Source organism: Zophobas morio, unplaced genomic scaffold, assembly GCF_036711695.1.
Source record: "Zophobas morio isolate AGI-343-1 ecotype UQ-CSIRO unplaced genomic scaffold, CSIRO_AGI_Zmor_V1 ptg000014l, whole genome shotgun sequence".
NCBI classification, from domain to species: domain Eukaryota; kingdom Metazoa; phylum Arthropoda; class Insecta; order Coleoptera; family Tenebrionidae; genus Zophobas; species Zophobas morio.
The window spans coordinates 3,030,118-3,056,747 of record NW_026972119.1 but is presented as its reverse complement, the minus strand read 5'-3'; the positions used below and the strand labels follow the sequence as shown (position 1 = coordinate 3,056,747).

The window sequence follows — 26,630 nt, the reverse complement described above, 5'->3', positions numbered from 1 at the left end:
AAAATGTGACATGACAGTTGATTTTTTTATACGGTCAACATTAACGTTAGGGTGATATTGTCAAATAATATACCCTGTAACAAAATAAAGGGCGGGTGGGTGGAGCTAGTAAATATGCTTCAGCAGTTGGCATTATATTGAAATTTTATTACTAAATTGAAATTTTTAATGTGTAAGTCTTCCAGGGGGGGCAACCACAACTGCTAGGGGGGGCTCATCCCCCTCTTGCCCCCCCGTAGCTACGGGGCTGGATAGACAGCAGACAGACTGAAGCAGGAGACCTAATTTTTCGTACTCTATGGGTCGCGAACGAACTGTTTATATGCCTAGGTGCGATGGTGACTCCGCCGATAAGCAAATGACGTAACTATATGAAGTATATGTTATTGCTTTAGAGATTTCAGGTCAGACTTTTTAATGCATTCATTAATGAATCCATATTTCAGTTTTGTTTATTACATCCAGTGCATTGATTGATGTATCGTATTTACAAACAATAATAGAAAACTATGAATATGTTGTAAAGCACAAGGATAGCTGCAATATAATAATAACTGTTATCTATTATTGTATTCTCTCTGTCTTCAGTTGCTGTTTTTGATTTGAAGGAAGAAAAATTGGAAACGGGGATCCGTACCCCGGTCTTTCCTTCGGAAGGAACACTCCCTTTCAACTGAGCTATTTTCACGCTTGGGAAGCGACGTATTATATGGCAAAAGAATATAAACAAAAGCAGGGCGGATTCACAAAATACGAGTGTGGGAGTATAATATTTTGTGAAATTTAAATTATATTTCTTAAACAAAATTTTGGTGGAGATCACTAGACAAATTTTGGTTAGCGTTTTACCATCTGCATTATATATCTAATATACATACAAAATTTTGTAACCATCGGTTCAGTAGTTTCAGATATTATGTGTCTAAGAAAAATACGTACAGACGGCAGACAGACAGACAGACGGAAAGGGAAGACCTATTTCTTCGTACTCTAGGAGTCATGAAAGGTCAAGCAAACCCTAATGTATGCAATACTTCAATTAGGATAACAAACCTATCTCTTTTAGTGTGACCTTCGTGTAGATGATGGAAAATAGAAACCAAAAAACTGCAGTTTTACTATTTTATATAGTTTCTCCGATCTTTTATTATAAACGTCTTAATTTTTCCCGTCCATGCTATTTATTAAATTATTTCTCTGATAAGAAACTTTAACAAAAGTTGAAATCATCGGAAGTAGCCCAAAAACATCTTGCGTTTTTATAGAACAATTTATAATGTCACCGATAACATTAAGAATATGAGCATGACAATGGGTAAATATTGAATGTGATGAATTTTCCTTCAGATGGGCCTGAAGACCATTAATACTGCCCGCTCATATTAGCCGCTGCGTCGTTTGACTGACTGACTCATCGTGATTATATTATTCAAATGAAAATAAAGTGGTCCATTTCAGTTGTAATCGCTTCACATTGAGTTTTGCCTGTTCCCATTTTTCTTGGGAACATTTTGAAAAATCGATCTTTTTCAGTTTCATTATGAACATATCGCAGACATCTACAAAGTTGATCTAAAACGCTTACGTCTTGCATAGAATCAACTTCAAATAAAAAATATTTTGCTTCATTCAGCTCTTCTACAATTTTTCTTCTCAATAAATCGGATATTATTTTTATTATTTTATTCACGGACGTTTTTGATAAAAAGGGAACGTGCACCCGCACACCGTTTTATATGACTTTCCAAAATGGGATCATATTTACTTAGTTACTAATTTTACAACAGCTAAAAAATTGCCGTAAGATACTTTTTCGTCAAAATGTTCTATTCTTTCCCCAAAGGATTCATTTCAATGACCACGGAATGGTAAAGGCAGTTGTTTGCGTAAAACCAATGTAATTGAAATTATTCTGTCCAAAATTTCGCGGCTTCTTTCAATTTCAATGTCTTTAGATTGATTTAATAGATTTTCTATATTTATAAAAGTTATTGCGCGTAAGTAGCTTTCGGCTGCTCTTCGATGTTCATGTTTTTCCAAAGTGGAAGGAGTACGAAAATAAAATTAATTTTCATTTAAAAGTGAGAAATTTTTGTGCACTAGGACGTCTTGGTTGAATCGGATGCTGTTTGAGAAATTTTATTTTTATATTCATATTTTTTGCGTTTTGTCCGGGCGGTATATATTTACCACATGTAATAAATTGTTCTTTGTCACTATCACTATCAATGTCACTGGTGTCACTCTTACTTTGATTTTCACTCATTCCTGTGAGGCGAACTTTTGTCAAATCAAAAGTAGGCGTTATCACTTGCTTTTTTAAGAAAGTTCGAAAGACCTTCTATTGGGTCATCTGCAACAGAATGTTTTTTCAATAATTTCTTTGGGTTTCGTATGAAAATAACGTCATTTGTTTGGGATTTTGTCCTGCCATTTGCAGATTTAGCTTGTTCTTATCTTTTCTTTTCTTGGCGAAAAAACTTTGAGACTGAATAATAAATACCGTTCAATAATTAGAGAATCGTATTCGGAATCGTGACATATGAGCAGCGAGTTTATCTAAATTTCCCAGAAAAAGTTTTATTACTTTCCGTTTCGCCAACCAGTAAGCTTAATGTTTTTTTTTAGATTTTTTTCTTGGTAAAAAACTCTTGGAACTTGGGGGCCACCAGGTCTAGGGGCTGGAGCACCCCGGCACCCCTGTCGAGTCCGCTTCTCCTTTCAGTACTCGTCTTAAAATATCGTATGAAAATGGAATGTCCCATTTGTATATGAACCTCCAGAGGTTCTAGCGTCAAATGGACAAATTTTATGGCCCAAGTGTACGAAAATTATTGTAAAATCTCAGTTTGGTAGCAGCCAGCTGCCACTTAAACACCACTTGAGTCCGTCTCTGTTCAGTCAGCAGGCATTTCGACAAACCATTGCTCTGGTTCCCCTTCCTGATACGTCTCTGTTCTCATTCGTGTGCCAATCGTGCATTGTCGTGAAGACGCGCACGCGACGATCTCGGCACCCATCATCATTTCGCATGTGACAGGTGGCTGCACTGGCACGCTATTGGATGTAAAATGGCCGCGGTGTGTAAAGTGAACGAAAGAGCGAAAGTGTGTTTCTGTTTCGTATCGAAATTATGCTTGTGAAACATTGAGAAATAGCATTGTCTCGAAAAGCGATTGTATTGAAGAGATTGTCTGTGAAGTTTCAGTCGAACGTGCATCGCACACCGTAACAACATTGAACCAAGAGGAAAAGTGTCGTCTAGCTCCAGTGTTTATAACCTCTATTACATTTGGGTCTGTTGTTCGAGTGCACGAATAATATACAAATAATGTTTCATTCATCAGATTGAGGAGAGGACGACGGGACGGAAACGCCATGCGTTCCAAAACAACCTGTTAAAAAGTCCACTGAACTTTGTGTTTACATCCGTCAGCGGAGTCACTTAGACGTTCCAGTGATAAACAGGCCCAAAAATGCTCACCTATGCCGTTCGCGTGTTAAAATGCACATGGATACAACGCAAAACATCAGTTAACCTTCAGCACTCATTTGAGAAGGCAAGCTGTACCTAAACACTGATTGACACGTCTGGAGATACCAATTTGAAGGTCGTTCATCTAATAAAATGTGCGCTGCCATAGTGCAGTTTTGTGCGAAACACTGTTGAAACGTTCGAGTGAGGTTATGTTCGGGTCGGGAGTGTGAAATTATTTTATTGGCAAGTGCGATGTGAAGAAGGACAGGCAATCGACACGCTGGATCGAGCCAGCTCTGGTCCAGGGGGTTGCCACGACGGTGGAGGGACCGTCCCCCCCGTCGCCCCACAGCCCCCGGGACTGTCGCCCCTTCCTCACGAAATCAACACTCCCAAGCGACAAGCTGTGGTAGACAGGTGGGTGATTTCTAATATTTATTTGGGTACATTTTTAGATAGCCGCTTCAACCCTTTTCAGCGAATATAAATAGGAACTGGATGAATCGTGTGGACGACGAAGTTTTAAATCTACATATTGGAATCAAATTTTCAAGTGTAACTGTATCTCTGGACTCGTGTGAATGGTACTTTTCAAGAATCGTGGAAGTTTATTTCATTAATTTTTCAACGGAAATCAAACCAATTAACATATGAAAGCAAAACTAAGAGCAAATATACCTTGTCTCAGTAATATATACGATGGTTTCATCTCAGCTAAGATTTAAATTGCTTCAAAGTACTTTTAGAATGGTAATTAACGATAGAGAACCCGCAAATATATTTTGGCGGATAATAATCTTAATCATAGCACTTCCCATTTCACAGGAAATGAATACAAATTTAGTTTTTTAAAAAGGGTCTACTTTCAGTTTTACTATTTTTGAATAGCTTATTGTTGTGTAAATACGATAAGAAACTTTGTAGAGTGATATCGAAAATAGTTACGCCCCGAAGTTATTTAAATTATTTGATTTAATGTAAATTTAATTGCCAACAGTGTTGCAAGTAAAGGCATCAACAATAATTGATGTTTACTGTTACAGATATAAATATGTAGTTACTAACATTTGTAACCACATATACTCTTCTGCAGCTCATTTTTAATAGTGTACGAAAGTTCATTTTGAAAATTTAACCTATTGTAAATTTCGTTTTATTGTATTGAGGAAACAATAATCTTTTAAGAAAAAAAATAACCCATTAAAAAAGCGAAAGTTGTTATTTCCGGTGAAACTGAAGTGCTACACTGAATTTTATGACGGTCCTAAATAGATTTTATTTTGTAAATTCGCTATTGCCTATGTATCTATTTCTGTACAGTGGGCAATTCTGAAGTAATTAATTCATTAAAAAAATCTGCATAGGATAGATGCACTCGTTTTTATATCTATATTTTGGGAAGAAATTCAAAAATTTTTAGTTGAAATTAAATGTATAAATTGATTGTATACCTCACCATTTTTTTAGTGGCAAAAAATATTAGACCACAATGTTGGTATTTTTTTTTAATTTATTCGTAAAATAAACTGTAAAATTATTGAAAACAAATCATTTATTAATTGCATTAAACTTCCAAGTATTTTTTTGCTTCGTACACTTTATCCATACTAAGGTTGCAATTGAAAAAAAATATCTAATGATGTCTTAACTTTGATAACATGAAATAGAAATTCAAAAATTTACGTCAAAATATGTGTTCTCGGACAGTTCCGAGTAATTCGTCTAGCTTGATTATGATTTTAAAGGGGACTTGTCGTTTTTAATGTTGAATAGGTCAAAATAAGTGCCAACGTAAAGAAAACAAGAATGCAGTCCGATCCACACTGATTTTGGAATTTAATCGTACATATATAAATATGTAAATTGTATATATACAATATATATATATATAAAAGGAGTATAGTAGAAAAGTTCTACAGGACTTATGAAAAAACTTCACATTGTCAATTTCATAATTTGTAACTTAATACTAAAGGGTATATTTCCACATTAAAAGTTCGTCAAATACTTTTATAATATTAACATTTTCATAAACTTCATAGTTAGGCATTAAAATTGGTTCATAGAGTTATGTATATACAACGTAAAATATCTTCGATGACACAACAAAATTTTCCAGTAAACACAGTTGGAAAATAGCTCGCAGCTATGTTTCCTCGCAAATTAAACGAAAACCTATGATTTAGAACATTGTTAAAAAACAATTTCGATTCCTGATTCATTCCCAAAGTTTTGTTATCTAACCTTTGGATAATTTTCGCAATTTTCATGCTGAGAAAACAATCATCTGAAAAAATCAAAGCAAAACCAATATTGTAGTAGATCAGTTATGTCCTTAAATGTGTTTAATTTTTAATAATTTATTTTCTACTAAATTATTAAAAAAGTTTCATGTTTGAATTATCGATTCTGATACTGTCCATCCGGATCACGTTTATGATAACAGTAGTCGTTTATGAATGACTGCAAAATATTTACATTTTAATGTGATAAAGAAATATAAAAAAACAAGATACGTAAATATCAATTTAATCTTTCCTGTTAATGTTTATTGTATGGTGCTCGAGTCAATTTATAAATTTGCAATAATTAGTGATAACACTATTATCTAATAATTTGTAAAATAACAGAAATAATTTTGTAAGATTGTTCACTTTGTTTATTAATTTGTTGTAATGAAAATAAGTCTATGTAAAGGCGTAGAAATGCCTGGAACTTTTTTGAATATGTTCGTTGTTGTTTAATAAACAAATGACGAATGATTAAAGGAAAAATATTTCCCTTTTGTTACGTAAATAACTGTTTTAAATCGTACTTACTAAAAAAATGATTTATTATGTCATCTAAGTGTAAATTTAAATTTGGAATTATGTATTCAGGGTCAGGATATCAATGGCTAGTTAAAGTTAACTGACGATTATTTATTAAAGGAATTATTAATGAATAATCAGTGATTGGTAAACTAGCAAATTGGACAAAAAAAATCGAGACATTTTTTTTATTTATTTATAACAATTAAAAATTTGTTTATCGTTGAGAGCTTTTGGATACTTACTAGAATTCTGCAATGTCGTAATTGAGACCGTACCAACAAACAGAATAACTGTGTTCCAGCAAACGTCTTGTCTAGGAACTAACAAAGCCGAGATTATCGTCTGACTACCAGCGGTTTGCGCTATGCAATATCATGTATCAACCACAAAACATTATTGTACAAGTGTAATTCTTTTATTTCCCACGAATTACTACATTTTTGCCACAGAAGGAAATTTGGCTGCACAGTTTTTAATTTTTTAGTCGACCAGACATACATGTTGCAGATTAAAATTGATATTCTTTTAAGTTACACGTAATAATGTAAGATAGAGTTTATATAATAAGCATTCACGTTCGGTAGAAGTAACTGACAGAAACTTTTCTGTGGTTAAGTTGCAATCTTAAGATCACTAGAAATTTAAGATTGGCATCAACTGTCTAATTTTCTAATTCAAATGTCAAATCTGAAGTGTGTGGAAAAAAAACGAAGTTTTTCTAATTTCAACACGCTTCGTTTCAAGAAAATCCTTAAATACAGCATGGAAACAATTTCCATTAAAGTAATCACGAGAAAGCTCATTTTAAAGGAAAAGAAACAAGAAATATTTCGTGGTTTTCAAAAAATTGGGTAAAACGGAAACAGTTAAACTGGTGGCAGAAATATTCACCGTAAAGTTCGCTAGTGTTGTCGAGTGTTTTTCGAATTTTAAAATAATATAGATACAGCGGCGCTTGTGCCGTTAATACTATAATCAGAATCAGAAAGACGACTGCGCAGATTTATATACCTGCATGCTTTGTTGGTTCCGTTCTACAATTGGTTTTTAAGTTTTATATAATCGTTATTGTTTTGTAAGAGGTAAAACACTCGGCTTTGAAAATAATTGTACGTAATACACGTATAAATTTAGGTTTCCGAAGGCGAAGTTTTTCACATTTTAAACACGTTATAGCTGCCAGAATCAAATTTCTAAGGCGGTACCTATCTCCAATTGCGTGATTGTGGTGAAGATTTACTTTTCATTTTCTTGAATGAGACATGGATATACCAGAACGGATCCATGGTGAAATTGTGGATCCATGATGATGACATCAAAGATTGTTCTCCTAAAAAAACTAGTGAAGGGAAAAGATTCAAAATTTTACATGCGGGTTGCTCTTTGGGCTTTTGGAGGGATGCGATTTTCTCCTTGGTTCAAAAATAGATTCACCAGATTACCACAAAACCATCACATTTTCGATATTTTACCATTACTTACTTACATGTCACACTTTTGATACCTACTTTCTGACATTCCAGTAATACATTATACACTAAAACAATTATGTCCGCAGTTACACAGCTTAAAAAAAAAAGTTACCAAATCTAGTTACATCTACCGAACGTGAATTCCTTATACAAAAAATTTCAGTTGCTTTTGGGATTCAGACGAAACGTGACTTATTTATCAGGTAAGGACTGCCATTTTTAAAGTTTATCAGACCCGTTATTGTCCTGCTTCATTTATGGTGCATATTCATTTCAATATGCAACAGTGAATGCCATGCAAAATTGCAAAAGTTACACGATTGGTAATGTGCTGGGTGTGTGTGTGAGTGTGTCGAAGAAAAGACAGATTATCCCGAAAAAAGAATGTTTCGAACATATAGGAATACTAATTTATTGAAAGAATTTGAAATGTTGAAATATGATTACCTGAAAGTTTGAACTGGACAAGGGCATTCGCTAAGTTATCGCAGAATTTTTAACTGTAAAAACTATGTATGTATCGGGTGTCTAAATAAAAACCTGGCGAAGTGTTGTGTCATCAGCTTTTGTTTTTTTCGTGTGTCATTTCCGAAATGAATTTTGAAAGTTGTCATTCGCTTGTCACATGAACTGTTGTGAATTAATCTTTAAGCCAGCCACACACACAGAGGGAAGAGTCAAGACTTGAATGTACGTGCCACGGGGTACAGTTAAAACTCCTATTAGTGTGTGGGGAAGAATGTGGCATGTGCAGTCAAGTCTGTTGTTAGCGTGCACAGTTATAACTGCGCGGGGAAAGCTCAGTGTGTGTGGAGACAAGTCGCTGCACGCTTGAGTTTTAATTCATTAGCGTCGTATTTTTAAATGACGTCTGACTTATTTTACAATTGTTTTTTTTATATAATACAAATGCACGCCACTGCAATAACTTACGACAAGCGTGCACACTTTTAATTGCGCAATCTTCCCTCTGTATGTGTGTGCAATTAGAGAGTACGGGTTTAACTTACGACAAGCGTGCACACTTTTAACTGCACAGTCTTCCCTCTGTGTGTGTGGCCGGCTTTAAACTGAATTTGACACCGAAATGACAACTGTCTCGAACACGATGACAAACATTAGAGACATCTCTCTTGACTAGGTTTTTATTTAGATACCCGTTACATTTGACAATACATCAGTCCATCTTTTTTAAAAGTCCTGTTTTAAATTCTATACCCCATGCTAGCTTGTATTTGAGTAAAGATTCAGACTCATAGTGAAGTTTTTACTGGATGAAGTTCGGGCCATTTTTTGTCAATTTTATTAAAAGTTCTGCTTTAAATTAAAGGATAGTTCTTAAAGACGATGGGTATTTTTGTCCGTAATATTTGTAGGCAGCCATGTAAAAACCGAAATTTACTTGACGTTTCTAAAATTTGATGGCTCGTTCGATTGCTGGTTTCTATTGACCGAAATTCGTCAATACTCCGCGGTACACAACTAAAGAAAAATTGGAAATAGTCACTGGAAACATTAAACGCTTATAGCAAAATTATGTTGCAGCATTTCCACAATTTTGCATAAGCGACAAGAGCACAATTCAAACATTTTATATCAGATGTACAACTTCTTGACATCAAAAATATAATTTCAGTAAAATTATCGTTTATTTTTTCATTTTTATTTGAATTCCATCATTTAACAACCAGAGTCATTGCACTAAAATAATAAAATTTTGTCGAACCTGCGCTCTCAAGCGATCGTCATTCGATGTTGCTTACGAGTTGGTAAATTTTTCCTATAATGTGATACTGATAACGTGATAACTGCAAAAATAAAAAAAGATTAAAGCTAAATTAGGAAGAAGTTGCGCTATTTTGTGATAATCAATAACCAGATCCGGCATGCCTTTTGCGAGATTATTAATAAACATATCAGATTAACCAATCCTTAAAAGTTGAAATAACTGATTTTATCCTTTTTCGCTAAATTTGATAATTTCAATACATACATAACTATGATATTTTGATCGCGCGAAAATTTTGAAAAATTTGTGTATGCAAATCTTCAACTGAATTCATTTTTTTTTTTTTTCACGGAAGCTGTAATATATTTTTATATCTATAAGTAAATAGAGTTAACGATCTTTCTGCATATTGTACAATAGAACTTCCATAAATTCGTCTTTTCTTCTCTTCTCAGTACTTGAAAAATTTGTACTTGTTTCATTATTTCATAGAATTGTTTTTTCACATTTATCATAATAATTGATTAATTTTTCCCACCAAAATTGTGAAGTCCGAGTACACCTTTATTGATTTTACATACATATACAGTCACAAAATTTCTGATACAGTCTGCCGCCAGCACGCTCCAGAAATCACTCGATAATTTACAACAATCTCTTTACAGTACGCTGTGTGATGGTCTGATGGTGAATAAAATCGATTTAATCGTATTTTTTGCTCGAGAAATAGAGAAGGTCGTTTTAAATCGTTGGGCACTTTCTGGAGCATGTTGACGAGAAAATATTTTCTTTGTTTCAATTTAAATAAAATTAGGTCTAAAATTAGCGACTTTTCATATGTGTAGTTTAGACATGATTATGTGCACGAACATTTTGAATAAAGTATTGTTACTAATACTTGAAATTTGATATATGAAAATACCTTTCACTCTTTGTGATAAACTCAGGATAAATAACCTCATTGTAGTAGAATTTAAAAAATAAGTATTTTCCCCACTTTCATTAATTCATTATAGTCGGAGCAATATAAAGTAGCATGAGTAGATGAGTCCAGCGAAGAAATAATACCATTGTGATTTATGAATCCGCATTGATTTTTTACCCTAGATCCAGATTTTCGCAAAAATCCAAATTACATCATCACATTTCTATACCGGTATCAGAGCACTCACGTGTGGTAAACTCAGTGGTCGTGTTGTAAAAATGTTGAATTATCAATGCCAAGGTCGCATGGGTAACAATTTTTTTTATAGATCAATTGAAGAACAATTCACCGTATTTTCTCGAAATTTAAGAATACAATAATGTTGCGTTCGCCTACATTTAATAAAAATAAAATATGACCTGTGATAACAGCAACTTATCTAAAATATTCAGAACGTTTGCTTCATTGTAGCGTAATTCATAATTTAGTCGCCTCTGAGGAGACAAATTCATTGAAGTTAGGCAGCTTACTATTATTATTATTAATATTATTAATACGTGCTTAATCGTCTCACTGGTTGGTTATACATATGTTTTAAATATGTCTGCACTTACGCGGACCGCGCCCCCGCGCACACCAACTGGATTTTATTTTGTAGATGTTATCACAAAACAAAAATCGATGAATTAAATTTTATAATTTTTCAGTGAAGCGGGATTTGTTTACCTGTACTTCAGGGGCGAGGAAAGTTCTGTCGAAAGTTAACATTAACAAATGGTTTTTAATCAAGTTTGGAGAAAAAATCAATCAAAATCAAATCCATCGGACGTATCGCCACTTTTATGTTTTCTCGACGTTTAATGCCCCCTAGAGTACGAAAAAACTAGTCTCCCGTTTCCGTCTGTCTGTCATCCGTATCAATTTTTATTATTTTATTTACGTAATCTTTGAAACTACTTGACCTACTGTCAAATTTTGTATAGTGAACCAAGAGTTATAAGGTTATATGGCCATCATAAAATCATCCCATTGTGTCGAAGTTAAGTTGTTCACAATAGAAAAGGTTTTAGGGTCGTAAATAACGTGTCCACTGCAGCTCGACCGGCTCTTGTGGTTTCGTTCAGGGGCGGCTTTCACTAAATATGAAAATCCACCACTCCACTATTTCTTTACTACCTGCAGCCGCTGAGGGTTCCGAAATAACCACTCGCTTTGAAAGCCGGCCCTGTTAAATATGAGCAAGAAATGTTTAGAAGATGATTTATTGCCAACCGGTAAGCTTAGTGCGAACCACACAAAGGGGGTATTTATTTGCGGTCAACTACTTTTATGATGGCCATATAACCTTATAGGTCTTGGTTCACTATATATGTATATTAGAAATATCGTGAAGATGGTAAAACGCTAACCAAAATGTGGCTAATCATTCCCACCAACAATCTGATGACGTCATTTCAAAGAATTTTTAAATGTTACGCAGTAGTATACAGTACGTCTGTTTTAATTTTTCCATGATGTTGTACAACTCATTCTCTCTTTTTTCCACCACCGATACTTTACATTATGCTGTGAGAAACAAGAACAATAAAGCGCTATCTCATTTTAACTTAAGCGGATGTGCCAGAGCGCTCCGCCTGTCGGAGTGAAACCCGAAATTTGACAGAGGTTCTCAAACAGTTATGTATTATTGCAGGCTTTATAATAATTTATAATATACAACAAACAAAAAAAGTGAGCAAACGTGTTCTGAAATTAAACATAACACTAACTTAAAATTTACATTTCATCTGTTTCATTAAACATCTCCTTTTCAAGTTCAACAGTTTTTTGTTTGAGAACTTCTGTTTTGTACGAACGTTCCGGTAGATCTTTAGGACCGTCCCTAAAAAAAGCAGGCAATACATACCATCTCAACCGCAATGAGAGAAAGTGAGATAAAAATAGTAACGTTTGAGAAGTATTATTTGTTACGGTTTTAAAGTTTGTCTAGAATTATAAGAATTTTATGGACTCCCAGAGTTAATTCGTTTTACAGCCCTTTTCGAACCGCAACTTTCTCAAGAAACAGGCTCTTTAGCTGTACTAAAGAGTCACGCAGAGTTTAGTGGCAAAAATGTGAAGAAGATTTAAAACATAATTGTGTTGCAGGTAAATGGAATTATTTAACGAATTTTCGTTAAGTACCTTCAGGTGTACAAAGTCTAGGTACTTCCTTTGAGAGACAATAAAACCCACGTTAGATTTATGATCACGCACCTTTGCAAACAATAACAGTTGGAGAGCCACTTCTCGGGAATTTCCTAATTTAGGTCGATTTTTGAAATAAGGGACTGTGGAACGCCTCAACTTTCTCTCGACTGATAATAGCCACTTTGGGTGCATTTCTGCAGAATTCTCTAATCGCGGCTGATTTTCCGAAAAGAGTATTTTGACCATGAAATGGCCATCAGGTAAATGGCCTGTGTTGTACCGAAAAGGGGTTGAACAAAAATCGCTTTTAAAACCTTTGCTTAATGACCAGCCTCCGGTTTTAACGGTTTCAACTTCCAAGAAACGAGAAATAATTTCGTCTGAACTAATTTTGTGATGATGGGAAGTATTATTTTTTAAATTCGCAAAACTGCCGCTAAGAATCAACCCCAGCGCGGTATTTTGAGGCACCGGTGGGTTTTTACTGAAATGACTTTTTATTTTGTGTTCGGGATTTTCGGAATGTTTTTCCTTGTCGAGTGTTGCTACGTTTGACGTGTTGTCTTTAATATTTGAGCCTACGGATTTACATAAATATTGCGATTTAAATTCAAATTGGTTACAGACTAACAATGAGCCACAGTTTTTCCAATTAACTGCGGGACCTTTTACTTTGTCTAGTGCGGTAGGTGACTCTGTATTAGACGTTCTATCTAAATTAATTTGAGATACGCCTTCGGAGTTGTAACAATCATTATCAGGATGATTTTTCTCTTTATTGGGTATTGAATTTGGAAATTTGGAACGATTCGATATTATACTAAGCGTTTTTGAAACAACGGAATTAGGAGGGGATTTTTTACTAATAGTTTGCTTCTATTAACTTTGGGAATCTTCGGAAAAAATTCAAACAATAAGAAAATATGCAAATATCAAGTTACTATTTGAAAGATATAAACTATTTGTGATCAATATCATTTATATATATTTTTTTTTTTGACAAAGAAAACACTTTGCAATATATACCTGGAAATGTCAACATTCTCTTTTACATAAATCGTCCTTTTAAGCATTGAATAATGGGCCCAAAGTGAGGATGATTTCAACCGTTTTGACTTCTGCAAAATACGCGAAGATGATTTCCTCGTTGTACGTTTATTTTCTCGCCATTTTCCAAAAGCTTTGTATTCTTTTTTATACTGTGAACGGGACTTTACAGGTAACAGATCCTCAGTTATTGTCTTGATTTTTCGTAAATGTTTTTCTGCTCTAAACACGTTTTGTTGTAAATTTGACGCACCAGCTATTTTTCTAACTTTTTTTTTGTTTTTTTATTTATTTATAAATTGACTTTGCTCGGCATAATGTCCTCGGCTTACGCCTTGGACATCACTACGCCGAGCGCCGTTGCTAATATGCTCCTTATTGTCCTCGTTACAGAATATATTATTATTTCAACTTATAGGTGAGTTCTTATAAAAATATAAAGTTCTCAAAATCAAATTTTATAATTTTTCGAAAATGTTGGATATGTTTCATTGTACATCAGGGGCGAGCCAAGTTCTGGCGAAGCAACCTTCGATCAAATTAAGAACGGTTCATAACGTTTTTTCGAAAATGTGAGAATACACACGTCTTTATTTAATATAGTAATAATAATATTCAGAACATCGCAAAATCTAATTGTATAATTTGTAATTCAGACGCGAAGAAAATACTGTCGAAATAAAATTGGACCATTTTTTTTGTCTTTAATTTTTTGTTTAGGTTTTCAATTATTTCTAATGGTAACTTAAAAATTAGCATTTTTCTCTTGGCGAGAACTTGGGATGCGCACAAACATTTTACCAACGTTTCAAAATGAGTCATTGGCCTCACAGAGAACCATTGCGGACGGTTTAAGAAAGCAGGTAAAATTGTATAGGACAACTCAAGCTTTAATCCGTTCCACGAAAAATTAATAAACACGAGAAAAGGGCAAACGATTAGTTTATGTATATTTCTAAGAAGCAACTTACTTGATGGTAGTTACACTGGAAACATGGCCTCAAGTATAAAAGTGAAATGCTCGAGCACGTGAATTTGTGTTCAACCTTTTCAATTATTTTCAAAAGATGGAAAAGAATACTTTAAAAGATATAAAGCAATTGCTTGAAGATGAAAACGAACGATTATTCAAAAGTCCCGATAAAAAACAAATTAGTCACTCTCCTCTGATTTGTTGTCCGAAAACATGTAGTATAGAATTATACAATACAAGAGTACTCACCCTTTTATTAGTCACGCCACTGGAATCTCCACAACCCCAACGACTACGCCCTTTTTGAGGATGCGTTGGCTTTCCCCAAGATAAAACGCCCGGCTTTTTTTTGTAAATAAACATTTGTTGCCTTAGTAAAACCTTTAAGAGGAATTTAACCCCGATTCTAACATTCTGGCCCCCACTAGTGGTGTAGCATAACTAGAAATATTGTGATGATTCGACCTCCAGTGTCTTTTGACTTTCACTAATTTTTATCATAGCTTAACCGCGGACCCTTGTAAATTTGCCGCAGTCCAGTTGGTCGGGAAGGAGTTGTCAAGATGGATCTTAACGAAAATTTTGTGCGATGTATGCATTTCTTCTCATGCATTCAATATCACGGGTATCGATGTCGTCACTAAATGTATTTTCTTTTAACTCCCGATGAATTAGTTTAGCAGGTTTTTCTGTTGGATCCTCTATGGCCTTCCTTTTGATATAATTACTAACGACTTGTCTGCTGAGATTTTCACATTGTTGATGATTATGTAGGTAGACCAGCTTTGTCTACGATTGCAGTTTCATCACAAACATTACTATATATTTTTGCCCCGCACGTTCTTATGTAACACCTCCACCTAATTATGCCGTTTTTACTGGTGTGGGCTTTGGAGAATTTAAAACCATCACATATTAACATGATATTCCTCTTTTCGGTGTACATAGTTTCTGCTTGAACTTTTGAGTCTGCCATCGCGTTAACAGCAAAGAGTGATAAACAAACAACAAAAACTAACTAAGAAGAACTTGCACACAGTTTAGAGAAACTTCAATAAACAGGAAACTAAATTCAATAATTGTATTTACGACAATTTATACAGTGCATCTTTTTTAAAAGTGGCCATAGGGATTCCCATGTTAAATTTTATACCCCATGTTAACTTATGTTTGAGTAAAGCTTCAGAATTGAAATTTTTACTGGATGTAATTTGGGTTATCTTTCGTCGATTTTATTAAAGGTCATGTTTTAAATTCAAAGATATTCCTTTAAAAAAAAATAAAATATTTGAATACTTTTGTAGACAGTTGTGTAAAAACAGACATTTACGTGACGTTTCTAAACTTTGATTACTCGTTCGATTATTGGTTTTTAGTGACCGAAATTTATCAACATGCCGCAGTACACAATTAAAGAAAAAGTACAAATGGTCACTGATGGATACATTAAAGCCTTATCGACAACAGAAAAACTGCACAAAATCTTGCTGCAGCATTCCCACATCGTTCCAGACCCGGCAAGAGCACATTTTGTAAATTTTATGGCAGAGTTATAAACACTGGATTTTTCGATTGTGGACATTGAAAACGAAATTTCAGTGAAATTAGGTATCTTTTATTTTTTTTATTTATGTTCGAATTCCATCATTCTGTTTCATTTCTAAAAACTGCAATAAAGGCATTTAATGATAAATTAAAATTATGCTGTTAAAATGATAAGTCAAAACCTTCTATGATGTACCAAAATTTTTTAATCAAAAGAATTTTAATTTTTTAAAGCACAAATTAACAAATTACTGTAAAAAGTTGTAGTAGAAGTTAAAATAGAACCCTAAGGCTATTTTCTCCGCAAAAATCATCTCCGGGTTTTCACCCTAACAAAAGTTAACATGGGGTCTAAAATTTAACATGGGAATCCCTATGGCCACTTTTAAAAAAGATGCACTGTATACATCTAGTACCTACCGCCCGCCTACTGCCAACTTTCAGGTAGTCGCCACCTCCAACCCTAATTATCAGTGGTGGTCGAACTGACCGGTAGTCCTAATCCGTTGGGTTATAGCTAAAAGGATAAAGTCTGATTGGTGGTCGAACTGACAAACTTCACTTTCATTCTCAGAAGGACTCGTTACTGGAAGGTAAAGACGATATGGCAGTACTTGACGTTGAACACTTGAATCATTTTCTTCTTGTCGTTTGTCGAGTGAACACTGGTGTGACGATAGTGAATACAAATTTGATGAAGTTATAATAAGTGTGTGTGTGTACTTAGTCTTTGTTTCCGCAAATTGAACGTTAACTTAAGTAGTGTCCTATATTACGCAAGGGAGATGTCGGGGTAAGTGGAGAAGTTTACAGCGTTGGACGGTTCATATAAAAAGTTGGTCAAAGATTACTTCGACTGAACCTCCCTCGCCCATAAAGTACAGCTTGTCAAATCTAGCTCTTTCGAAAAACTACTTAAAAGATTTGATTTTGCAAATTTTATTGTTTTTAATGGCAACCATCTAATATTTGAGTAAAGGTAAAGAAACGTGCTAACCGTTTGTTACAAGGGAGTTTTTGCGGTGGTCCTAAACTGCGCACCGACTTGAGGATCGCCCCTAACTCTGGTTCCTAAATTGTCCACTGAGTCGGTAATTAACAGTGTACTTTAAAGCGATTGTTGGTAATCTTCAATTTCTGTAGTAAATGAAAAACATAAAGCATTTTTTATTTGTGTTTATTTTCATAACCTTAACATTTTACATAATGCAATCTATCAGTACATCGGTTAGTATACTCATTTATTTTACATTAAACAAATTGTTGCTTCCTTCTAGGGTATACATCTTTTACTCTGACTTTTTCGTTCACATTTCGTAATTTTATATAAGAATTTAGTCGAAACTCGTTCAAAATTATTCAAAGTTGAGTTTTAAAAGATACAAAATGGTGGTGGTACATACCTACCTGTCCTGACCGCCATTGGTTGTTTGGGAGTGCGATAAACATTTCGAAATGGTAATTACTAAGAAGTCGTTACGAAGGATTTACCTGATCCACATGGTGGTGCGCAGTTGCAGTAAGTATTATAAAGTTTGTCTAGAATTATAAGAATTTCATGGACTCTCAAAGTTTTCGTCAGTTTTATTGTACAGCTAAAGAGCCTGCCAAGGGATGTTACCTGCACTCAAGTTCGCCCCGCGCCGCGCAGTCTGGCAGGCAGGTGCAAATTTCTTGAAAAAACTGGGTTCGAAAAGGGCTGTAAAACGAATTAACTCTGGGAGTCCATAAAATTGTTATAATTCTAGACAAACTTTAGGTACCTGAACAGATAATGACGCTGCGGATTAAAAAAGTGCCCAGTTTATGAAAGCCCCATTTTGGGTACAATTTATTCGGGAAAATTTTGAGATAACGTCATCAATTTTTTGGGGGGAATAAACAGATTTATTTTGATTAGCAATTTACCATGCCTACAATGACTTTGAAACGCCTGCAAGATTTCAAAGCATTCAGTTATGCAATTCTTGATTTATTGAATAAAATAAATTGATTGATTTATTAATTTTTTTGACTCACCCTGTATAAGCAAATATAAAAAATATGAATGCAATGATAAATTACAAGTATAGATTGATCATATTTTGCACATTTTATTATTCAATTTTTCGGGGTTGATGAACAGATATATTTCGATTAAAAGTTACCATGCTTACAAAACTTCAAAACGTCTGCAAGATTTCAAAGTATTCAGTTTTGCAATTCTTGATTAAACAAAATAAATTGACTCAGTCGTTAATTTTTTTAAGACTCCCTGTATAAGCAAATCTAAAAAATATTAATGCATTGATAAATCACAAGTATAGCCTCATCATACTTTGTACATTTAAGATAGGATTTGTTCAGCAAAATTTTGAGGGGACGTCATCAGTTTTTTAGGGGGATAGGCAAATACATTTTGATCAAAAATTGACCATGCTTATGATAACTTTAAAACATCTCCAAGATTTCAAAGCAAACATCTGCAAAATTTTAAAGCTTCGGTTTTGCAGATTCAAAATTAAATTGCAAAATGTTATTTTATAATTTAGATTTTTTTCCAAAAATCTGGACGTTTCGGGTAAAAACTCAACACTGCGTCATAAACTACATGTGTAGGACTATGTTATTTGATACAAATTAAAACCCAATTACTATGTACAATTTTGAAGTGACGTCATCACATTATTGGTGGGGATGACTAGACAAATTTCGGTTAGCGGGACGGCAGAGAAACAGACCATGAAACGGGAGACCTATTTCTTCGTACTGTAGGGGTCATGAAAGATCGAGAAAACGTAAAAGTAGGGAGTCGGCCGACAGTCTTGATTACAATACTTCCTTCACTTATTATGATTATATTATTCCAATGATAATTTGTCTTTGTTTTGTTCCAGACTTCGAAGGCGAATTGAAAACTATAGAAAAAGACAGAGTGACTGTATGCCGCGGTTCGGTCAAGCTTTCAACGAACACTGCGAACAAAACTTCCAGGATACCCTCCAGTTGAAACAACGGTTTTTGGACGCGAAAGCCAAAAGAGTACCCAAAACCAAAGACAGAAAGCAGGAATCCATTCAGAGCAGCGTGCACGTGGTATGTTACTCTTTGCTTTGAAAATTACTTTCTTATCGTAACGCAATTTAAGTTGAACTCAGCTTTAGAATGACTTTATTTTTGTGGACTGCAGTCGCTGTTGGCTAATGTTCGTGACGGCATTTAATAATAATTTAACTTACAGTGTCGTCACCGGAAACAAACATTTTAAATGATTTGCGTTTAAGTGTTATCATGCAAAGCGGATTCATAGATTAATTCGAAGTATGTCGTTTGTTGAATGAACACAGTGTTATTTTGTTTTTGAATTTGAAAATGTGTTTCAGTTTTTTAAGAGTAAATGTGGAAAAGTGCATATTAATGTGTTGCACAAAGAGAGGAGTTTTGGTTTAGTATGAGTGAAGCTAAACGCAATTTTCCGTTGACTCTTCGCGTTAAGGAACAAATTAAATGTGTTAAGATAATTTGAAATAATAAAAGGAATTTATGTTCTATTCTTCCATACTCTCAAAATCGAAAATAAAAAAATAAAAAAAAAAACTTCATACTAACATGACGAATCAAAAAAATTATGTTTGCATACATATCGGAAACACACCAACAAGAAGAAATTATAGTTGTATTCTGCATACAACTAAAACACAGAAGACAATTCAGAGTTATTTTCACATAGCTTCCCCCTCTACTGTTGAAGTTCTTTAAAATAGCATTTTAAGACTAAGGGGCCAATTCCAAGTTGGTGGCGCAAGTCACTGGTGCAGCGCAACTTTATAATGCTAATTTGGGTATCAAATGCTGGTTGCTAGGGGTGACGGAATAAACAAGCGCAATTTTTCGAGATAAATTGCGCCAACTTGCACTGCCTACTAGAGGTGCCGCAACTCCATGGTGCAAATTTCAATGGAAAATTCGACAAAACTGCGTTTGTTGATTCCGTCACCCCTAGCAACCAGCATTTGATACCCAAATTAGCATTATAAAGTTGCGCTGCACCAGTGACTTGCGCCACCAACTTGGAATTGGCCCCTGAGTCATGATTTGGGAAAGAAGAATAAATAGATTTCAGTGTTGTGACATTCTAAAATATCGAATCTTTTTAGAATAATTCGTGTAATGTAAAGTTAAAAATAAGGATAGCTTGGTAAACCGCAAGTAGAGATATGCTGGCTGATATTTAACAATATTTTGAGATAATGTCTATAGGGACCGAAAATAGATAGGTTTACCGTGGTTTCGATTTTTTTTTTAATTTCAACCCTCAGACAGAGAGATAACGGAAAAAAGAAAGGTACATTTTCGTCTTCTACAAGCTGAAACTGCAAGTAAAATGAACATTTGTCAAAATATCTTGTCACAGCTGTCACTAGGAAGTAAAAATTGAACAGAAAATAAATCATTTTTCATATTGTTATGTTGGCAATAAAAAAATAACGCTTAAAGCTTTTTGAGCGATATTAAGATTTAAGCTCAACTTGGTTAAAGTGCCATTTATTTACTAACCCATCATAGATTAAAAATCGATTGCTAATTACCGAAAGTTAAAATTTGATTTATATAAAAGGCCTTAAGCTATAGATACATGAGGAATCGAGGTGATAGTGTAAAACACTAAAAGGAGCGTAGGTATATCAGTTTCATTTTTGTTAACATCATTAAACCGGCGAAAACTTCCACAGTTCCTAGTTTCAAATGGGCAGTTGAACATGGTTTTATGGGGATTCCACAGTAGAGGGTATTAACCCATAACATGATTCACACTCTAAATGTGATGATAGTTCATATTAGTGAAGGCTAAACGATATCGTTAAGTTAATTTTAATTCTCACAAGGTTTACATGCTTTACCAATAGGTAACAGGTGAATCAAGGTAACCACAACATCCTGGAAACCTGGCAAACTAAATAGCATCTGAGTAATTATGTGGTGGTTTCCGAGCCTTTTTATTCGTCACCACTCAATCGTAACTATTTCAAGTTATCAAAAAAAGGCGCAAACGTTCTAACAGCTTCCGGTGAAGCTGGAATGTTGAACTTAATCAAATCTTACCGGATATTTATAAGACCGGAATGATATGTCCGGAGATGTAACAAGAGGATTTGGTTTCGCAGGCTTTCAGAAACATTTTTTTACTCCTCGAGACTATTTTACTTGTTTTCCCAATATGGAGCATCATTAGTTTAATTAATTTTACACAATGTAAAATAAATAAATACTATTTTGTTACTACGATTTCTTCTTTTTTTTTTGATGACTTTTGACTTTTTCCTAAATTTAAACACTTTAAAATATAAATAACTTAAATGTTACTTTATCGTTTTTAAGTTTTTACCCATTAGTGGCACTAACGTAGTACTACGTTAAAATAACCAAGGAAGAGTATAAATAAATTTCAGGTTATTTCGCAAAAGTTAACAATGTTTATATTTTGCATTTCGTCACTATGATAGGTTTAAGTCAAAAACACCGAGACTGTTGTTGAAAAATAAACGTTTACATACAAAAATGCAAATTAATTATCACTTGAAATTTGTCAATCAGTATTAGAAATCGAGTTTTTCTTAATGGTCCACTACAATTGATCCTGGGTCAAAAGTCGTGTCATGACCTATTCTGTATTTTATTACAATGGTAAGTGTCCAACTTCTCTAAAAAATGGGCGCGGTTTTCAATAATTAACCGTTGTAAAGGTATTTGTATTTTACGATTATTGAGCAATGAAGTTGTTTAGCGTATCTAAGTTTCACTTTAAATGTTTATTGTTATTTATTGAATACAAAGATCCTTTTCAGTTTCCTGTTTGTGTGTGGTATAGGCGGATTCACAATATGTCAATCATAAATTAGACGAACACCAATAAAAACTTTCTAATCAAATTCAAACTTTTCTCTATTCTTTGCAAAAAGAATGATACGGCAAGAAAAACGTCGTTGTTTTAATTTTTGGGTGTGTATTGTATATTTACACAAATCACGTCACTGAAAAATCAGCTTTGCCGGATGAACTAAAACACTTACTGGCAAATTTTTTCAATTTTTCTTTGAAGTTAACGAGCAATGAATCAAGTTTATACTAAGTCTACCAAAGCAGTGCAATGTGAAACACTATTAACTAGCATTTTACCTAGGAAAAAATAACTTGCGAAGACAGTTTCTAAAACACAATATGGGAAGAAAAATTTGGGCCCCTGTAATCTGTAAATATTAGTACCAGTTTATATAGACGGAATTTTGCATAAACAACTAGATATTCAGTTTGTTACAGTAACTTCCAAGTTCCTCAGTTTACGTAAATTGCTTTTCGCTATGGTATTATTGGACACCCAAAAATTTAAAATACATATCAGGAAATGAATGGTTTAATTTCCATGAAAATTTAAAGTTAAAAGATAACATATTATAACAAATAAATGATGGAACGCATCAGGGGTAAGTGTAATCTATTAAGAATTATGGATTTGATACTTCCATATCTTTAACTGTATTTAACTATCGAGTTTATTCGAAAGTGCATGTTTTAGCATTGTTGAAATTGTGTTTCCTAAATACAATTATTCCAAAAATAGTTTTAAAGAAACTTAACGTACATTTGCAAAAGAACATATTCCAAAATTGTTAATCATTTTTATAGCGCGTTGTTGTTATTGCAGAAGTTACAAAATTTTCGTGTTGTTTCAACTTCACTTTCCATAATTAAGATAAGGTTTATTGAACAAATTTAGAGTACCACAAATAAATAGAGTACATAAAGTGCATCGTTCATTTCTCTTGTGTTTTATATGCTCTGGGCTAAACGTGAATTAGATAGCAATATGTATTCTTCACTTCAGAAGTTAAAAATCTTGAAACAAGAAATACGTTATTGCAGCCATATGAATCGATGTTGTACATATATATCTGTTAGTATACAACTCCACTATTTTCTATTTTTAACAAGAATTATATATCTTTACGTACAAAAAAAAACTCTAATTAGAATGCTTTCTAAAAAATAAAATAAATTTGTCTTAATGAAACAACAAGAAAATGTCGTTTCCAGTAAAATAAAATATTGCTTCACTTATTACTTTTCTTTTACTTCTGTAGTGCAGATACAAAGCGGTGTTCGCCAAGTTAAAATAGTCTTGAACACATTATTTAGTAGTATCAACGCTTTCAGTTGACAAACACTACTTAAATTCATGAAAAATTTCGTCATATAAATTTAGAATTATAGCATACACAACAAAGCGGCACGATTTTTAAAACGGATTATTACCGCAACTGTTACAGTCGTGCTAACTAAACTAGAAATACCAAATATTGGAAAAAATTAAGTACGCACGAAAATTTCAAATTTTGCTGATGACTTAAAAAATTAATGCATTTGATCGTTCGTTAGTCAAATTTTATAAAGCAGGAGCTATTCGAATGCTGGGTTCCAACCCCCAAAATTTCATCGAATAGAGAATTGGTAAAAAGCAAATAGCTTTTCATTCTCATTCTGATGTCAGTAAAAATAAAAAAAAAAACTTTTTAGTCACCATAAAACAACGCAGCTTTGTATGATGTACCCTTTTTGACAGACGAATACACATATGTATAAAACATAGCAAAAATAATTAGTTAAACAACAAATCTCGAACAATTAATAAACAAAGGCAGTAGGTACATATGTGTTATAAAATTTTTCTGTTTCTAATACGGATTCGAACATTCGCGACAAACTGAAGACACTGGTAACTAGTTCGTGTTTCACATACGAGTACAAACCGTATTCTCTCAAGCCTAGACATGTTTAATATTTTAATTTCTAAAATAACCTCGAGGTTGAGACTCGTGGCGAATCCAAGGTTCATCAATTTATGGGAAAATATAAGTCTGCCCTCACGAAATTTTTCGTTTAGTTTCATGCTCGGTACAAGTTATAAATGTTGGACTGAAAGGACTTGAAGAACTTCCCCTAGATCTTCATAATCTCATCCTCTGTCGTATTAATTATTTCAAAATACACGCTCATTCACGAGAAGCTCCATACCTAAAAAATTCATGAGTCCTAAAACATCGGAAAAACAAGAAATTATGCTCGATTTATTTTGATTAATAGAAAAACAAGAATTATTATAATTTTTTGTGAAAAAATCTCTTGATTTAAATCGCGGATTTCTGTTCAACTAGAACAGTCAGTTGCCTCACGTCTGTTTCATAAAAATAAATTTTTATGTTCCAAATTTTACTTTCGTGCAGCTAAAATCGAATTTACTCTACTGCTATTTTATAAAAATGTGCATAGACGTTAAACCAAGTGGCACACTGTCATCATTTTCTATAAGTTCTTGTAACAATTTTCTATCAAATGCAACTCCTAGATTTTACAGTATGCTCTTTTAGCACGTCCTTTTTTTCCACATAAAAGCGAATGTTTTTGTTCATGCAATGACCCGAGACATGAAGAGTCGATTATATTATAGTTCGTTTCTGCTTGAAAAATAGAAGAAAAGTGATTGTGGGAAATAACGTTTCACAAGATAGATTTGTGTAGCAAGGATTATTCAAGAGAAAAACACGGGAGTCTGTAAGAACGAACAACATTCTAAATAGTAAAAATTCGAAATACGCACCATTTAAACTAGAGTATAAAATTTTAAATAAATCAAGGCATGGAAGGGAACTACATATAAACATTATCTAGAAACTTGACATTTAAAATTCATTTCGAAGTCAACGTATTCTTAACTATTGAAGTATTATTGCAAAACTCTTAATTCGGAATGCCTGTCATTGCACAAAAAAGGAATTGTACATTGTGTGTAAAGTAGGTAATAGTGTGAAACGAGCGTTAAGTAGTAGAGTATCAAAATTAAGATTTCGTGTGGTAAAATTTCAAAAGAGTTGTATAAAAAGCATAGGATCATATGGTTGCTGGTTATTGTTAGGTAAACAAACCTCTTACTCTAAATCCCTCCATGCATTTACAAAAGTATTGTTAATCTACTTAAACCTTAGCAACTCCTACGTCCACGTCCAACTGATTATAAGGACTAAATGCCTTTTCGAAAATTCTATCGTTAAACGTTTCCCTAAAAAATAAGATATAGACGTAAAAACGAACTTTATCAAAAACCTCGAGTCGATAAAAGCCACTTAAGTATGTTTGAAGAACAAGTGTAAGGTTTTTGGCTCGAAAATCATCTACATTCACTCCTATCTTCACAAACTATGTTTTAAAAGCAAACAAAAACTAGATGTAGTCTGCAAAACTGAAGATGTAGAGTAGGACGACAGAATTAATCAATTTTACCACAGAACCGTGGACGCCTAAATCGTCCATGTCTTGGAATATGGGGTTCGACTCACACGGATTATTTCAAATCTGCTAATTATCTCTCCCATCATTTTTATTCCTCTACAATTTTGAGGTTTCGCCGTCCCAACGCAACATGCCTACATAAAACGAAAAAAATGCGACATAAAAGAACTACATGTCAGGAACAAATTCTAAAATCTTTGCTGGCTCTGCCACAGTTTGTGATAACACAGGTACTCGTATATCGAATTTTGTCCACGTTTTTCTTCCAAACAGAGAAAAAGAGGAAAGTTCCTTGGTTAAGGTTGGTTTTGAAATTACATTTTCAAGAAAGATATAAAATATAATTTTAAATTATTATTAATAAAATAAATGCCTATGATTTACTAAAAGTGTAACTATGTAGCAGCCTTTCAGGGCTCAAAGTTAGGTTACCTAGGTTACCGAAGGATATTGACCAAAATATTAACAAAATATTTAATGGATATATACAAAAAATTGTTATATACTTAATTAAATACAGACTTTATCAATCATATACCTTGTACTCTGTATACATAAACGCAATGCGGCTAAATTGGTCAGCACTTTATTGAAGAAAGAATTTTAGTATTTTAAAGCACTTCAGCTTCAACATTTTAAAAATCTTCGCACAAAATGCAGTCCTTTTCTAAAATCACCGTTCTTAACTGTAATGTCGGAATAGTTATTTGTGCAACTAGAGCGCGAAACGATGTGCATCTCGATGCGCAAAAACGATGAGATGTTTTGTAAACGAATACACACATAATTTTTTATGCAACTGTATTTCAACTATAAAATAATTTTGCAGAATTGATTGATATTACTTTAAAAGTACAGGTATACAAAAAATGTAATTTAGTCATAACGCTTGTTTGTTTTTCCCAAAAGTTTTCAGAATGCCTTCTAAATTTGTCTAATAATAATAATAATTCTGTTTGAGGACATCCATAATTTGATTTAATAAAACAAAGACGGAGCAGCAGTAACGAATCTTCTTGCTTTGCGAGCGAAGTTAGCGAAGTTTGCAGTAGGATCGTTTTGCTGAATGCATGATTTCATGTTCTCTCGATGTTTCACAGTTTTTACTACAGTACGAAAACTGGCGATCATCTGTCG

The 26,630-nt window shown here is 33.6% G+C and overlaps 1 protein-coding gene across 1 annotated transcript in view; it reads left to right on the top strand.

Annotated features, from left to right (window-relative positions):
• The first annotated feature begins 3,688 nt into the window (after positions 1–3,688).
• Positions 3,689–26,630, top strand: part of LOC135129192 (neurogenic protein mastermind-like) — a 66,551-nt gene continuing 43,609 nt past the window's right edge. The window contains exons 1-2 of the mRNA XM_064056310.1: positions 3,689–3,895; positions 19,049–19,247. Of these exons, the coding sequence (XP_063912380.1) occupies positions 19,095–19,247 (153 nt within the window). The 5' untranslated portion in view covers positions 3,689–3,895; positions 19,049–19,094. The remainder of the gene's footprint in view (positions 3,896–19,048; positions 19,248–26,630) is intronic.